This window comes from Leopardus geoffroyi, chromosome C1 (genome assembly GCF_018350155.1).
Source record: "Leopardus geoffroyi isolate Oge1 chromosome C1, O.geoffroyi_Oge1_pat1.0, whole genome shotgun sequence".
NCBI classification, from domain to species: domain Eukaryota; kingdom Metazoa; phylum Chordata; class Mammalia; order Carnivora; family Felidae; genus Leopardus; species Leopardus geoffroyi.
Window position 1 is genome coordinate 84,245,510 of NC_059328.1, and position 18,681 is coordinate 84,264,190.

At 36.1% G+C, this 18,681-nt stretch overlaps 1 protein-coding gene across 7 annotated transcripts in view; it reads left to right on the top strand.

Moving 5' to 3' along the window:
* Positions 1–18,681, top strand: part of SNX7 (sorting nexin 7) — a 306,074-nt gene that overhangs the window by 132,417 nt on the left and 154,976 nt on the right. For all 7 annotated transcript variants that reach the window (XR_006712522.1, XR_006712521.1, XM_045478386.1 and 4 more), the window contains one exon: positions 14,661–14,813. Coding sequence is in view for 5 of the 7 variants with exons in the window: in XM_045478386.1 (XP_045334342.1) it covers positions 14,661–14,813 (153 nt within the window). In the remaining 2 variants the exon portion in view is untranslated. The remainder of the gene's footprint in view (positions 1–14,660; positions 14,814–18,681) is intronic.

Consider the following 18,681-nt stretch of genomic DNA (forward strand, 5'->3'; position numbering starts at 1 on the left):
TGCTAACACAGTATTCAAAAGAATCCTATTAAGTAGGTACTCTCTTCCTCCTCATATTATGGATTAGCAAACCATAGATTTATTATTAAGGAGTCTATTATACATGTGTGTGATTATGAAGTTTTTAGAATTCAGGACAAGAAAAGAGGAAGAGCCCAAACCAATGTATTAATACCCTCAGGCAACCAAGAAAGATGAAATGTTACTTGTTCAGAGTGAAGCTGCCTAAGTAGACAGTACTTGTGGACTCCGGGTTGATCTAGATGCAAAAGCATCTTGTTGTTAGGAAGCAAGGAACTTGTCACTAAGGCAGGTCACTCTCCCTTGTAACAGGTACATGTCTTGCTCCCCACATGCAACAGAGCACTGGACATACAGAAATGTTCTGGAAATGAGGTTATTACCCTATCTGAGTTGATTACAATTTGATTGTTTACTTCTCTATATCAATGCTTACCTTAATTCCATCAAGTGGATATTTAGTGCAGTAAGGATAGTTATTGGATGTAAAGACATTTCATTTTTTAGAGGAATTTTTGAACGTAGATATTCTAGATTGCTTAAACTTTAGTTTGGGAAGTACTTTCTCATTTTATATATAAAAAAAGAACAAATTTATTGATAGACTGGAAAACAATTGGTAAAATAAGAGCGGATGCCTAGTACAATGTGTGTCTTAAACCCCACTATCTCATAAACTCCCAATGACAGGGACCTTTCCTCTTGTGTTCATGCCTGTGCCATTGGTCATGTGCCTGAGCCAATGGCTGGCACATAGTAAGCATGTAAAGATTTTTTAAATTAATGTTTAATATTCAATTTATTTGTTCTGTCTCATTGAGGGTAATAAGAAACTGCATTTTGGAAGAGAATAGAGGTTTAAGGAGCACAAGTAAATAAAATTTATGGGACAGAAATATATATATATAAAGAAAAACTTAGACTGAGTTTGCCACACATTTCAGGAGAAAAAGAAAATTTTGAGAATTGGCCTAAGGCTATTGAGAATATAGTGTTCCAGGGATCCACATCATCTACAAATTCTATTTTTGTTAACATTACCAAAAACTTAGGCCAGCTAGATTTGGGCAAAAGAAAGCTACCTCCAAGAGTTATAGAGAAAGTTAAATGAGGTGCCGTATGTCACATATAGCACAGGACCTGATTGTGGTAGGGACTCAGAAGTGTTAAATTAGATGGCAGATATTAAGAATCTGCTATGTGCTAGGTACTTGCAGGTACATGACTCCCTTTCCTAACTCCACTCTTCACTATGACTTGAAGACACCCCTTTGAATTCCCCTCTTATTCTTACTACCAGGCTATCCTTGATAGTGTTCGAGAAAGAAGAAAGATGGTCTAAAGGCTTTCAAGAACGTAAAGGAGTTAGGACTCTTTGTCATCCCCTGAATAACAATGGGTGATTTCACTCTGCTGGCTGGGGAGATGGTCTCCATTTTTTGTGTCCATCCCTCTAAAAGCTAATTGCTCTTTTTCATAGCCCTTGCCAAATCCAGAGCTATTCCAAAGTAATTCCTAAATAGCTGTACTTTCCTGCCAGAAAGTCCAAAGAAGCTCTCAAAGTCCATTTGTGGGAGGACATAGGCTAGCTAAGCAAATTCAGTGGAATAATGGTTATTTCTGTTAGTAAACTAAAAGTTCTTGCCTCAGTAATGGAAATGCATTGAGAGCAACAGCATCAAAAGATCAAACTTAAGTCTTAAGAGCAAAAAGCCTACCCAGTCATCTTTAAATATGCTTTAATTTCTAAAAAGAAAAGTCCACTTATTTTCAAATGTTTAGTGTTAGATCAAATATGTAGTCTGGATACATTTTATTTACCTCTTATATATTTGATGAGTATACAAGTAATCCCATTTTACAGAATTTATTTCCATATTTTATTTATTATACAATATTTTTAAAGATTTATATTTGTGGAGTATGTTCTTTTTAACAATATATTGTTTAAAGCTATATAGCTTTTTAGAAATTAATTTATTTTTGGAGAGAGAAAGCACAAGGGAGAGAGGGGCAGAGAGAGAGGGGAAGAGCATATCTCAAGCAGGCTCTGTGCTGTCCGTGCAGAGCCCGATTCGGGGCACGAACTCCCGAACTGCAAGATCACAACCTGAGCCTAAGTCAGACACCTAACCAACTGAGCCACCCAAGTGCCCCATTTTTATATTTTTAATATCTTATTTGCAACCCTAACTTTGTGAGAATACATTCCTCATCTGTAATATTTTCTTTATAAATAAATATTTACATTATAATTTCCAGGATCACATTTTGTCACACAAAAAAATTATAGGATTCTAAAATGTACTGTTACGTGTTTTTATAAAGTTACAAAAATACTCTTTTAAAGAATTAATTTTTTTTCTTTATATCAGTCAATAATTTGGTTACAAATAGCTAATAAACCATATTTCATGGATTTATATAACTTCTCTAATGGTAGATCTATTTCTGATGGTTGTAATGTGTATTTTCTTACAAATTTAAATTTGTAAAAGTAATAGAAAATTACAATCCATAAAATCTATAAATAGAAATATTTAGTAATATAAACATAATTAAAATACTAAAGGGTTTCTACATTGGTTTCACCCAAAGTCAGGTTTGAGGGAATAAGGAGGGAAACCTCCAATGTGGTTGAGTTTGAGGAATTGAGTGCACCTGTGGTTGCATTAGCAGACATGGGTGTCAAAAATTAAATACCTTAAAGATAGTGTAATAGTCTACAGTTGTAACAATGGCCCATAGACCTATGCCAATAGAATGTAGGTTTTATTTTCTAGCATAGTGAATGATCTGCATAGATTCACCCAGATTATTTTACCGGCTTTCCCACATGCCTTGTGACAAACATTCACAGCATGATGACCAGGGTTCAAGCTGTAGCTGGTGTTGATGGAACCCAGTGCATCCGTTCACGGCCCTTTTGGTCATTAAGCTATTCTCTAGATAACCTTGAACTGAACCAAAGAAACAAAACAAGGCCAACCTAACAAAGGGAAGTTCCCTTCAGCTGAATCTAGAATACCTCCAAGTTGATGGGATATGACATGAACTTTATGCGTCTTTTATTCTTCTACCTGACATCCTTCTCTTAGACTGTACTTTTCATGAAAGGGAATTAAATATTGAAAGAGTAATTAAATATTACTTTAACACTAATATGTTGATGTTAGTGGTAGACTATTTTTAGTGTGATTATTTTTTTTTCTTTTTCTTCTTGTTATTTTCTTTAATTTTTTCCTCTGTGACTTTGTCCCTTCTCAGCGATCAGCACATTTTTCATTCACTTTGCAAGAATTCTTAGTGAAACATGTCACAAAGTTGCCAATGTTTGGTCATGTTCATCTTTCAGGAAAAATAGTTTTTAACTAAAAAACAATTTAGGATTTAATTTAAGCTTCTTTCTAGAACAAATGAAAACCCCAAATATAGGAATCCTGCTTTTTGTAAGATTTATTTAGCTGCAGGTGCCTCAAAGAAATTGTGTGCTCATTATGTGGTTTCTACTCTTCAAACATCTACCATGTGCCTTGCCCGTAGTAGGCAAGAAATAAACAATTATGAACTTAGTAAATAAAGACTGTCATCTTTTCAGTATGTAACTCTTAGAAGGTGTTTCTTGATGTTGAACCACTTCTGAATGGCCTTCCTTTTCTAACAGAAAACTTTTCTGTTGTTTTTTGTATCAAATTTCTCACAGCTCTATCACTATACATGTGATATTTCCTGAAGAAGACTTGATTCTTCTTTTTTTTTAAGTTTGCTTGTTTATTTTGAGAGAGAGCAAGCAAGCAGAGAAGGGGCAGAAAGAAGAGAGAGAGAATCCCAAGCAGGCTCCATAGTGTCAGTGCAGAGCCCGATGTGGGGCTTAAACTCACAAACCATGAGATCATGACCTGAACTGAGAACAAGAGTCAGATGCTTAACCAACCAAGCCACCGAGGTGCCCCAAGACTTGATTCTTCTATAGGTACACTAAACCTAAAATTTCTACTTAATTTAGTTAAAATACTGAATGACATTTGAATTACTTACTTTAAACCAGTAAAATGTTTTATAGTTTTCTGAAAATCTTGAAACCATAGTGCAATAAAACAATTGATTATATCAAAAGAGGATATGGGCAAAAAATAGAACCAGGGTTATATATTTATGTGTTTTAATGAGTAGGATTAGTTATTTATTTCGCAGGAACAAGTGTTTTTAACAGTTTTCAAAAATGAACCACATCACTATTTTTTATTCTAGAAGAATTCTAAGGCAATTTAAGCATCATTAAAATATCAAGCTAAAAACCTTGGTAATAAAGAGAAGTCTTGCCCAAAAGAGAGAGAATGTACATCAGCTGCACTTAGATGCAGAGCACTTCTCTGGGTATTTTTCTTACAGTTTTATTTGTCCTTCACAAACATATAGTTCTAATTTTTCATTATTGAAAGTACTTAGATGTGTTTGTATATAACTGATAAGTCCCTATCCCCTCCCTGCTTGCCCAAACTACCCAAGTCACTTTGGAAGTTTCAGAGCTTAAGTGTGATACTCGACCTATTCCTCCAGTTAATGTTACCAGCAAAACAGACTTTTCTCCCAGTGCCCACATATTGTCAGTTGACAAACCCTGCTGATTCTGTCTCCCAGCATTTACCTTTTCTCCTAAAGGACCCCTGCATCAGGAATCTGATTTGTTACTGCTGTCCCCAGGTCCTTTCCTTTCCTTAGCCCCTCTCAGTTATTTCACTTGTCTTTTTTAAAGGATATCCTTTTAGGACCTGGCAAATGCCTGCCTCTCTTTCCTCATCTTTTGCAATTCCCCTACTCACACTCCAGGTACCAACTTTAACGAACTACCTGTAATTTTTTAGAAACTCCCAAATAGAAATGCTTCTAGGACTGCATACTACTATTTGCTTTACATGAAATGCCTTTCACGTTTACTTCATATGATTGATTTTTTAATCTCTCCTCTTGGGTATGAGTCCTTGAGGACAAAGTCTGTTTATTCACTCTTCAACTTAGTTCTTTTTCTTTCTTTTTTTATTTTATTTATTTTTTAATGAGGTGCAGTTGACATATATCCTATTAATTTCAGGTGTACATCATAGTGATTCAGTATTTTTATACACTACAAAGTATTCCCCATGGTAAATCTAGTTGCCATTTGTCATCACACAAAGTTGTTACAATATTATTGACAGTATTCCCTATGCTGTATATTACATCCCAATGATTTATTTATTTTATACCTACAAGTTTGTGTCTCCTAATCATCTTCACCTATTTCACCCAACCCTCAATCCCTCAACCCCTCCCCCCATGGTAACCAACAGTTTGTTTCCTGTATTTATGAATCTGTTTCTGTTTTGTTTTTTAGATTCCACATATAAGTGAAATCATACAGCATTTGTCATTCCCTAACTAACTTCTTTCACTTAGCATAATACCTTCTTGATATTATGTTGTCCATCTCTGTTGTCACAAATGTTATGATTTCATTCTTTTTTGTGGCTAATATTCCATTGTGTGTGTGTGTATGTATGTATATACATATATATGTGTGTATATATATCTATATAAATATATAGATATAGATACATACAGATATCGATATCAATATCGATATAGATATAGATATAGATAGATATAGATCGTGTTTTTTTTATCCATTCATTTATCTGTGGACACTTGGCTATTGTAAATACGTTGCAATGAATGTAGGGGTGAAAATATGTCTTTGAATTGGTGCTGTCATTTTCTTCAGATAAATACTCAGAGGTGGAGTTGCTGGATTGCACAGTTCTATTCTTAATATTTTGAGGAATTTCCATGCTCTTTTCCATAGTGGCTACAATTATTTACATTCCCACCAACTGCATGGTTTTCCACTATGATTTGCTCACATAACTCTTCTACCCCTTTTTCTCTCTCTTCATCGTCTGGAACCCCTATGATTCTGATGTTGTTCCTTTTTAATGAGTCACTGATTTCTCTAATTCTTAAATCGTGCTCCTTTGCTTTAGTCTACCTCTTTTTTTCTGCTTCATTGTTCTCCATAAGTTTGTCCTCTATATTGCTGATTCGTTGCTCTGCCTCATCCATCCTTGCCGCTGTGGCATCCATTTGAGATTGCAGCTCAGTTATAACATTTTTTTTATATTATCCTGACTAGCTTTTATCTCCGCAGAAAGGGATTCTAATCTGTTTTCAACCCCAGCTAGTATTCTTATTATCATCATTTTAAATTCTGGTTCAGACATCTTGCTTGTATCTGTGTTGATTAAGTCCCTGGATGTCGTTTTTTCCTGTTCTTTTCTTTTGGGCTGCATTCCTCTATTTCATCATTTTGGAGGAAGAAAAGGAATAAATAAGGTAGAAAAAAATCTAAAATTAAAAAATTAAAAACAACACAAAAAAATCCAAAAAAGGATGGTAGATCTTAGATATGTTATGGTCTGGTTATTGAAAGGAGCTTGATAGATTAGAGGAAAAAGGGAAAGATAAGAAAAAAAAAAAGGAAAAGTTTGAAAATTTGAAAAAGTGAATACAATGAAATAGAATAAAATGAAATGATGGAAGTAAAAAAATAGAATTTGAAAAATTTACAAAAATGAAAAATATAGTAGAAAAATATTTTTAATAGAAATGGAAAATAAAAATAAATTTTTTCCTTCTGTATCTAAGAATAAGAAAAGAAAAACATTGAATAGATGGACCAGCAAACAGACTGAAGTACGATTGAAATTACATCAGTTTCCCCTAGACGTTGAACTATGAAGCACATTATAGTCAGTAAACTAAGCAGGCAGAGAGACTTGTGTTCCTGAAGAGTGAGTTTGGCCCAGTTGGGCAGGGCTTAGTGTAATGGCTCCATTCTCCATTACTGGGGTAGATTGTTATGGCACCTGTAGGTGTGTATGCATATGCGTGGGAGGGATGAAAATGGCATCACTCAGTTACCCAGTCTCTAGTATCAGAACGCTGTGCTCTCACTGACCAGCAGTCGCACACCCCTCCTGTGTCTCTGGCTTCCGTGCAGTCCCCGCTTTTACACTGTCTGTGACCAAGCCGTTAGGTTGCCAGGCGGTAACTCCCTCCTGAGTTTTATCTCAGATGCAACTGTGTTTCCCAACCCCTCACTTCTGAGGGACTGCGGCTTTGACTTACTCAGACCTTCTGGGGGAGGGTCTCAGTGAGCAGTGGCCAGGTGCCAGCTCACCCCCAGGATCGTTCGTGGGACTGTGCTGCTGCCAATGCCCAGAGACTGTGGCTGGGTGCCAGCCCACCCCAGAAAAAGTTCCCGTGGTCTTGTAGGAGTAGCATTTCAGGGTTTGTGGATAATTACAACACATATCTGGCACCGGGCTTTCCCTTTAACGTTCGTGTTCCAGCACCAAAGGATGTGGTTGTTCTCTGGGGTTTGCTGGGACCAGCCTCTACCAGATGCCCTCCCAGCAGGGGAACTTCCTCTCTCCATGTGGCCTGAGGACTCCGAGGACCTCGCTCTCTGTGGGGATTTGCCCTTCCCACCAGAGCACTGCCAGGTATCGAGCTGCAGAGTTGCAGACTCTGCACTCCCCATTTACAGAGTCTTAATGGAATTTAAACCCTCTCCTTTCTCCTTTCTCCCTTTCTTGTTCAGTCTCTTGTGTACTCTTTATTTTCTCCCCAGCTGCTTTTAGGCGGGGAGGATGCTTTCTGTACTCTCCCCCTGTCTCCATCCTCTATCTGCAAGCCAAAGAGTTCCCCTCTCTCTGCAGCTTTCTCCCCCAGTTCACCTCTTCGTGCCTCGTGTCTGCTGAGTTCTCTGGTTCAGGTTGTGCAGATTGTTGTGTTAATCCTCAAATCAGTTATCTAGGTGTGCAGAATGGTTTAGTGTTGATCTGGCTGTATTGCAGGGACTAGAGATGCAAAAAAAACTTCCATGCTGTTCCTCCATCTTGGCCCCCCTTTATCTTTTTGATAATAACTTTTCTGACAGGTTTGAGGTCATATCTCATAGTTGTTTTGATTTTCATTTCCATGGTGACTAGTGATGTTGAGTATCTTTTCATATGCCTATTGCCATCTATATGTGTTCTTTAGGAACATATATATTCAAGTCTTCTGCCCATTTTTCAATCAGGTTTTTTTTATATTGTATAAGTTCATTATATATTTTGGATATTACACCCTTATGAGATGTATGATTTGCAAATACATTCTCCCATTCAGTAGGTTTCATTTTTGTTCTGTTGATGATTTCCTTCACTGTGCAAACATTTTTTTAATTTGGTGAGGTCCCATTTGTTTTATTTTAGCTTTTGTTGACTCTTACCTGAGGCCAAAAAACTATTGCTAAGATCAATGTTTAAAAGTTTACTTCCTATGATTTTCTTCTAGGAATTTTCTAGTTTCAGGTTTACATTCAGGTCTTTAATCTGTTTTCAATTTATTTTTGTATATGTTGTAAGATACTGGTCCAGTGCCATTCATTTGCATGTGACTGTCCAGTTTTCTTAATACCATGTTTTGAAAAGCCTGTCTTTTCCTCATTGTATATTCTTGCCTCCTTTGTTATATATTAATAGGCCATATAATATGTAGGTTTGTTTCTGGGTTGTCTGTTCTATTCCACTGTTCTATGTCTCTTTTTGGGCCAGTACCAAACTGTTTTGATTGCTACAACTTTGTAGTATAGTTTGAAATCAGGGAGCATGGTGCCTCCAGCTTTGTTTTTGTTTTTATATTTTCTTTTTGGTTGTTTGTTTTCCCTCCAGATTGTTCTATTTGGAGAATTTTGTGGTTCCATACAAATTTCAGGATTATTTGTTTTAGTTCTTTGAAAAATGCCATTGGTATTTTGATGGAGATTTCATTGACTCTGTAGATTGCCTTGGGTAGTATGGACATTTTAATATTAGCTCTTCCAATCCGTGAGCATAGAATAACTTTACATGTATTTGTGTTGCCTTTCATTTCTTTTATCAATGTCGTAGAGTTTTTAGTGTACAGGTCTTTCACCTCCTTAGTTAAATTTATTCCTGGATACTTTCTTTTTTCTGATGAAATTATAAATGGTGTTATTTTCTTAATTCCTTTCTGATAGTTAGTTATCAGCATATAGAAACACAATTGATTTCTGTATATTAACTCTATATTCTGAGACTTTACTTAAAGAATTTATTTATTAGTTCTAATGGTTTTTTGGTAGCGCCTTTAGAGTTTTCTATATTTAGTATCATGTCATCTGCAAATAGTGACAGTTTTACTTCTGTCCAATTTGAATACTTTTTATTACTTTTTCTTGGCTAATTTCTGTGGGTAGAACTTCCAATACTATTTTGAGTAAAAATCATATTGTGGGCCACTTTGTCCTGTTCTGATATTAAAGGAAAAGCTTTCAGCTTTTCACCATTGAGTGTGATGTTAGCTGTGGGTTTGTCATATATGGCCATTATTATGTTGAGGTCCATTCCTTCCATATCTACTTTGTTGAGAGTTTTTGTCATAAATAGATGTTGAATTTTGTCAAATGCTTTTTCTGCATTTATTGAGATCATCACATGATTTTTATCCTTTGTCTTTTTAATGTAGTGTATCACATTGATTGATGCAACCATTCTTGCGTCTGGAGTAAATCCAACATGATCCTGGAATGTGATCCTTTTAATGTGTTTTTGAATTTGTTTTACTAATATTTTGTTAAGGATTTTTACATCTATATTCATCAGGGATATTGGCTTGTAATTTTCTTTTTTGGTGGTATTTTTGTCTGGCTGTTCAGTCAGCCCTGAGTTCCTGAGGAGGAATTTCTCTGTATATAGATAAAGATTCAGCATGTCCATGGGAGGAGGTGAGTTCATGGTCATCCTACACTACCCATTATCTTAGTTCCTAACACAAACTAGATGGATGCTGAGTGAGTGCTGCTGGATGAGCGAATGAGTGGGGATGAACTAGATCCTCCTTATCATTTTTCATTGTTTCTTCATTATGCTAGTGCAGGTTAACTGGTTTCCTTTTTCCTCTCCTCCTTCCTTTCTCTTTTAACCATCCCTCTATATCTGACTTAGGAAATACAGCTCTGTTCTGGTCAAAAACTTTTAGTGATTTACCATTCCTGCAGAATCCATTTCATGCTTAATGTCATTCAAACCCTGTAAGCAGTGAATCTTCAATCAGCCTACCCAGCAGCATTTCTTGTTTCCACTTGCCCACCTCCAGACTCCAAACCTACCTCTTATCCATTCTGTCGTCACAGTCTGTAGCATGCCATCTCTGTGGTTTTGTTTATGCCTTACATTCATCCAGGCATTTCTTCCCCAGTCCCTGCCTACTGAATTGGCAGTCAAAACATCCCCTATCCCAATCAAAATTAATCCTACATTCTGTATCTTTCTATACTACTGTAATTTTTTCCTCCATGTGGTATATATTACATTCTGCTTTGTATTATAGCTTTAGTTTTTATTTCATTTTTGCATATGTGTATTCTTTTTTTTTAAGTTTATTTATTTATTTAGAGAAAGCGAGGGAGAGAGAGAGGGGAAGAGAGAGAGAGAAAGAAGAAGGACACAAGCAGGAGAGGGACAGAGAGGGAGGGAGAGGGAAAGCAAATCCCAGGCAGGCCCTGCACCATCAGTGGGAGGAGCCCAATGTGGACACTCAACCTATTGAGCCACCCCAGTACCACCTGCATCTGTGTATTCTAATCGATTATAGACTCCTTTAGTTAAAGGTGAATCATTTCAGCCTTGAAAGCCTCAGGCATACTAGCTTGGTGCTATTTAGTCAGTGTGGAAAAAACATGGGCTTTGACTTAGGTGGACTTTCGTTTGAATCTTTATTATGCCACAAAAAGCTATGAGATCTCTTTGATTTTTTCCCACTTTTCTAACTTGTAAAAGGAAGATAATAATACCAAATTTGCAACATTATTATGCAGATTAAATGAAATAATATATGTAAAGTATATAGCTGAATGCAATGGCCCATGGCAGAAATGCAATAAATGGTTATTATTATTGTTGCCATTACTGGTACTATAGTAGGAAGTTACTTTTGGAGAAAGATTTTGTTTTGTTTGCCTTAGCTCTTAGTATTAATGGTTTTCATTTAATTGCGTGGCTAATTTCTGGCTGAATATAACTGAAGCTAGAAATTACCCATTAGCCTTGCTGTTAAATATAAATCTTCCCTTTTTTTCCCCACTATCTTACAATCTTGTATTACTTATTCTGGTATTACAACATTTTCCTGGCAAAAAGGATTGCTTGCTTCTTAAATTTTTCCACTAAAAGAGGACCAAATCGCTTCCAGGATTTGTGAAAACAATTATTTAAGCTTTAATCCTTTTTAATTCCATCTTTTCTGTGCTATTTTATTGTAGAGAAAATGAATTTCCTACTTTTCGAGTTATTGAAACCTGCTGTGTGGCTAGAGGGGCTTCTTTGGCCTGCCAGGTTCTAACACCTTACCCTCCCACCTCAGTTAACTTTCATTGACTGTATATGTGCAAAGCCTGGATGGCACCCTCTGAATCCATAGTTCCTTATACCAAGAATGGTATTTAAGTCCCTGCTACATTGAAGTCAACTAAGAAAAAGGGTATATTGGGCTTTTGTAAATTATTAGGAAAGATATAGTCCAGCTCCTTCTCCATTTGAAGTAGATATTTTGTGCTTATTATCAATTAGAGTTTCCTAGAATTGAAATTATGGGAAGATGATTCAGTGTGGGGAAATACCTAATGTCTTTTTTCTCCTTTTCCAACTAAAATAATGATGAAATCATCAAAGAAAGAAAAATTACTCATATTTGGCTACAAAAAAAGATAAGAATTGATCATATATATTTAAAGCATATGCGTCATCTTCCTTACTGGTGAGAAGAGATTGAGAACTAGCGCTAGAAGTTAACCTAAGACCTAGACCCTGGCAGAGGAATACAGTACTTCCAGAAATCAAAATACTGGAATAGGAGAGGGAATCAACTTGAGTTTCACCAGTTAATGATGATGGTGCTAATGGTGGTGGTCATCGCGGCGGTGGTAATGGTGGTGATGGTAATACATAACATTTAGTAGGCAAATTGTCAGGCACTGTTTAAGTCAACTAGTGTTCATTATTTCATGCATCTAAAACCCCTATGTGATAGGTATTTTTTCATATCTGTTTTATAGTTGAAGAAACTAGGGCCTCAATAGCTAGTCCTACCAAGATCACATAACTTTTAAAGATGGAAGTGGAACTTAAACTGAAGTTGGTTTAACCTTTCATAAGTCTTCTTAATCCTAGTTCTGTGCTGATAAGCCTACAAACGTTCCTGTAGGTGAGAGTGAGGTGAGAGAACAGGACAGGACTTCTCTAGTAGCTCTGTCACAGCAGAAGCACCAACCAGGCAGGCCACCACTTCATGGGCTTTTATGAGGGGGAGTTACAGATTGACAAAGGGAAAACTATGTTGTAAACCCCTTATGGCAGGGACATCATGTTAAACTGTTATGAAGGGGAGAAAGATACAATATATGATTCAGATACTCTGTTTCCGAAAGCCAATTTTAGTAGAGCAGTCTGCCAGTAATCCCACTCCAATGCATAACAATTTTAGACTGAAAATGCTAAGCAGAGGAGAATAATAGTGCACTCACAGTTGGTGTAGGTACCTCCTGATCCTACATAAAAGAGACATTATGCTAATAATTTCCATCTGACTTTGAAAATTGCATGATTCCATCCAACAACCCAGAGGAGTGAATTTTTCTAACCAGCCCCTATGATTTTTCCAGCAGACCCAGAACCTGTTTGGGTTTGGCATTTTAGCAGTTTAACTCTTAGCTTATCCCCTGGCATCCACCATCAGACATCCCATTAACAACTCATTAGACAAATTTTCTAAGATGTAACAAAATAATCACTCCAAAGAGTACACATACTCATAAAATAATAAATGGCTGCCCTGAGATAGTTTACAAACAAAACAAGAAAGTAAAATATCTGCCTCCCTCCCCCCCCCCCAAAAAAAAAAAACCATGAAAGTCAACCTTACTAATGAAATAGATCTCTCATAATCAGAGATTTATGTAGTACCAAGTGTCTATTCTTAGGAAATAAAAACAAATACAGCTGCGATGAAATAAGGGCAGAAAGGTGAAATTCCATAGCAATAATAATGATGATGATGATGGTGATGATGATGATAATGATGATGTTAGAGTAATAATTCACATAAGCATTAGAAGCAAAATAACCTATTTTTATTCCAAGACATTCTTGCATTTCAACATCTCTGAAATGTGGATCTTCTTAAATAATGGTCTCTTTCAAATACTTTCAGTTACACCACAATGGTAATGATGATGCCCCTTTTAAGATATGAGAGAGATAGTATCATTTCTGCATGTAATTTCCTGGCTTTGGATCTCAGTAAAAATCCAAGAACCTCACCACAGACTACATGCCTCAGTAAGATCTGGTCACCCATTCCTTGTGTGACTTCATCTCCTAGAACCTTCCCTTTTTTGTTCACTCCACTATATGCTACAGCCGTGCTAGTCTCCATGTTCTTCTGGGACCATCGGGGCGTGCTTCCGCCTCCAGTCTGTTACCCTTGTTTCTTCTGCCAGGAACAACTTTTCTATTGAGAACCCCCATGGTTTACTCTCTTGTGGACTGAAGATGTTTATTCAAAAGACACTTTCTTATTTAGGCTTTCCTCTGTCATCTCATGTGAAATTGCATCATCATATGTTCCCTATCTACCTTTCTGCTTCATTTTTCTTTTTAGCATTAATTTTCAGTTGATAGTCCCTATCATTTATCTTGCTTTTGGTTTGTCTCTCTCCATTTGAGTAAAAGCAGAGATTTTGTCTATTGTCTTCACTACTGAATTCTCCTAGAAGAATGCCTGGTGCAGAGAAGGCACTTAAATATATGCTGAATATATGAATAAATATGTATGTATAAATATATGTATTAATATGTAAATACACAAAATATAAGCCAATAAACTGCTGGATTACATGCTCTGAGGTTGGCAGGTGAAGTGGTGAGGGGGTGTAAATATCATGCTAAGCCTGTGTAATGATGCACGGACTAGGTGTTAGGTGTCTTCAGACATAAACCTGCTTCTAGTACTAGCTTGGTGAAATTTGTCAAGTTGATCCCCTGGGCCTCCAGGTTAGAGTGCATAATCTGAATGGACGTTGTAACAGGTGAGTTAATTGATCTTTCTAGTAAAAAACAATTGAAAAATGAAGCCCAGGAATAGGAAGCTGGTTAATGAAACCATGCCTTTTAACATAAATATTATCACCATAAACAATAGTGGTAGTGAGAGTTAGTACAAAAGAATTTTAAGATAACTTGTAGTTCAATTTCCTCTGTTTTATAAATAGTGAAACCTAAGCCCAAGGTTTGACAGACTTAGGCCAAGGTCAAATGTTAATTAATTGATGGTTGATCTTAGAACTCCAGTTAGCATCTCTGGCTGAGCCCAGTCTTCTTTTTACTATAACTGGTTATTACACATGGTAAGTGCTGGTGACTTTCCAAAGAATTATTCTTAAGATGTTTTGATATAATGTTCAGCTTAGACTTGATGAATTCATTTAGTAACAAGAATACATAGATCAATTTATCTCTCTTTGTGATCTAATTCAGCTTACAGAAGAGATTGGAAAACTTGAAGATAAAGTTGAATGCGCTAATAACGCCCTGAAAGCAGACTGGGAAAGATGGAGACATAATATGCAAAATGATATCAAGTCAGCATTTACAGATATGGCTGAGGAGAATATCCAGTATTATGAACAGGTAATTAGTGCTATGTGATATTGCTTCATTTTATGAAAGTTGTCCTCTCTTTTACTGTCTATCTGCCCTTTGTTGAAAGAGTCTGTTAAGGAACCAAGTGTCACATTCAGAAGCCTCCTTGGTGGCTCAGTGCCAGTGGAGTTGCTAGTTAATCAAGTAATGCCGAACCCACCCACTGAAACAAATATGTTTATGTGGAGAAAGGATGAAGAGTCTTCCTTCTTATACAGTATGCCCCAGGTGCCTAATTTGAGCCTTGATTGTGGGAAAGAATTATGTTACCATTTTGTTTTGTTTGTTTTCCCCACAGTTTCTTGTTTTAGAAGGATTTGAATTTTTTAAAAGCACTTGGGCAATGCTTGCTACTGATTCTCCCATCTTATTCCCCTCATCCTCTCCTTTTCTTATGTTATTAAGTATTTGCAACATGAGAAAAGGACCAGAGGTTTCAATGAGCAGAAAATCAAATCAGGTCCTGTACCTTGTTTCCCTTCCATTTCCACTTTGCCTTCTATAGCTGTTCAAAATCTCAACAAAAGAGCATGGTATTCTCTCTTTTTATTTCAGTTTAGTTTAGTTCAGCTTTTTTTTCTTTTTTTCCTTTACTTCAAGATAGAACCTAGTCATCCTTTTGATTTCAGATGATTGTTTTTCATCTTTTTTTGCAACTAACAGTTCCCCAAGGTGGTTATCATTTTAAATGAATTTTATAGTATCCTTTTTTTTTAATCAAGCATATTCTAAACATACTGTTTCTAGCAGGTGCATTTTCAACATACATCCCTAACCTTATCTCTGACTAAATTAATGACTATATGAAATTGATACATTTATGCTTTATAGTCTATAGTGCATGCCAGACTGTAAAATATTGTATATTTTGAAAAGATTAACTATTTTCATTTAATAAGCATTTCTTAAGCCTCTACTTCCATCAGACACTGTGCTGGGCCCTGGAGAGACCATAGCATGCAACACAAATACAGTGCCTTTTTACGTAGGCACGGTCACCAAGGGAAACAGTCAATTAATACAAAATATTATAATAAAGTATAATATGTTCTAGCGTAGAAAGACATTACAAGGGCATCTAACCTAATCGAGAAGGAATGAGGAAGGTTCTGCAGAGGATGTGGTTAAGATGAAACCTGAATGATGAATAAGAAGTAGGTAGATAAAGATACAAGAAAGAGTTCCAGTTAGAGAAAATACATGCAGAAAATCCCTAGAAGTGAGAGAATATGCTCAAATAACTGAGGCTCTTTTTTGGAGGTTGGAGAAGCAGGGGTAGTGTTGAGTTGAAAAATGAGGTTTGTAGGGGAGGAAAAAGTTTTCCTGAACCCTCTGACAGTCCCTAGCTGGGTCTGAAATTAAAATGATAGAGATAAATTGACAGGAAAAAAAGCATACAGATTGATGTAATGTAAGTTCTTTGTGACACAGAAGCCTTCCTAAGGACATAGGGACTAAGAAGCAGATGTGAATATTTTTTGCTAGGTTTGATGACAGGCGGGGAGTCATGTAGAAATATGGTAGGTTATGGAGTATGAGGTGTATATAATAAACTGCAGAAACATGACAAGACCTGTTTGTTAGGTGTCTTCTCTGTGTTCCTTTCCTTTGATAAGTACCTTCCTTTCCTCCAGATATAAGGAGAACAACTCTCATATGAGGGTTTTACCACCTGCACCAGGGGCTGAGGGTTATGGAAGATCAAAGTGACCTTCCTGCCTCTGCCATAGTCTCAGACTCCTTTAGCTTAAAATATTCAATATGCCTAGATGCCTTATTTTGCTGTTCATCCTGAACCACACTGGGCTGAAGAGGGCATTGTAATATAAGTCTTTTATTTTTCATTCTAAGGGAAATAGGAAAAGCCGTTGAATTTTCATCAGGGAAGTGACAATATTTATCAGATTTGCCTTTTAGAAAGGTCACTCTGGCTTATATGGCTCAGAGTGAAACAAAACTGGACATGAGGAGACCTAATAGGGAACATTGTGGTACCAGACAGAGATGCGAACTGACATAGGGATTTCATGGTGGTGGCCTAGAGACTCAAGTGATTGAAAAGATAATTTTCTGTCCTTAATTTTTTTATTCTGCATTAACAACCTTAAGTAAATGCAAGTATCTCAAAGGAATTTCCCATAAGTCTCAGATTTTTGAAATGATTTGAACTATTTTGTTGAGGGGCACCTGGGTGGCTCAGTTGGTTAAGCATCGACTCTTGATTTCAGTTCAGGTCATGATCTTACAGTTCGTGAGATCGAACCCCACGTTGGGCTCTGTACTAGCTGTGCAGAGCCTCTTGGGATTCTCTCTCTCCCTCTCTCTGCTCCTCTCCCCCTCGTGTGCACGGTCTCTCCCGCTCTCTCAAAATAAATAAATAAACTTAAAAATATGAAAGTAGAAAACAAAAATAAATAAAATATTTTGTTGAATGACATCACTATGGTGATATTTATCACTATGGCTTAATTAATTAATTAATTAATTTATCACTATGGCTTTCTTACCACTTAACTATTTCAATCCACAAAAAGACTTTCTCTCTCCTTTACATTACAACCTGTCCATTCTGATGTTACAGAATTGTTATGACAGTCAACCAAAATAATTTATGGACAATGCCTCAAATACTAAAATATGCAATATACTATAAGTAATTATAGTTATAAAACATAAGTATATTAGGGTGTAAGTATCACATGACACTGTTTCTATTTTCACATGCACTGATTATATTTTCCTTTAAATGATAGGCTCTGCAAACTTTTTTTCTAAGTTTGAACTTCATTTTTTAAGGGAAAATCTTCATGGCAATTCCACTGAACTCCCAACTGAAATGTTTGGGTTTGACTCTACCTGTCACATAAATTCACGTTTTTGTCAGTCTCATAGACTGATTTCAAATTATATAAAATATTGCTTTCTTAGAAACAGTTAAATTAGCATTACTGTGTCATTTTGCCAATTTTGTTCTTCACAGCAGTTTTAATATCAGTATGTTTCTAACTCTTCCTCCAAGTGAATTATATTTATAAATGTTACTAAAAATGTGTCAAGTGTACTGCATCTTAGATGTATATCTTTGAAGGAATCATTGGTTTTCTTTAAATTCAAAAAACCCCTGCAGTTTCAATTATTTGTTGTTGTTGTTGTTGTTGTTTTCCTGAGTGAATAACTTTTAACTGATTTGCTATATCAGTCCAAGCATAATTAGGAAGTTGGAGCCCTTAAATAATCAAGGCTTTCTAATTAGCATGCAGACTGTGTGGCCTGAAACAGTAACAGTCTGCTGTTATCTGTTAACTTCAGAATCTCTTAGATATACAGAGAAGTGAAATGTTCCAGAATCTTTCCATTTCCTTTTTAATTTAATCACATTCTTCCAGAAATACCTCTTTTTTCATCAACGTTTGCAAATATAAATTCCATAAGGGTTTGTTCCTAGTATGATAGATGAATTGGGGTATAAACATTTGCCTTTGGACTTGTTTTATGAAGTGAAATGGTCACAGCTTATTTATAACTTAAAATTTAAATATCAAAGTGACAGGAAAATCAGATTATAAATATGAGGCATGGGTCTCTATCAGAAGATAGCTATTGTCACATTGAAATGTAGTACTTAGATGTGTGAATTTATTTGGAGACAGCACCAAATATATAACAGGCACTTCCACGTAAACTCAAGTAAGTAAAATAAAGTTATTTCCATTTTGTCCTATGAGGCCAATAATTAAGAATAAATATGAGATATTTTATTTTTTTTTAATTTTTTTTTTTAACGTTTATTTATTTTTGAGACAGAGAGAGACAGAGCATGAAGGGGGGAGGGTCAGAGAGAGGGAGACACAGAATC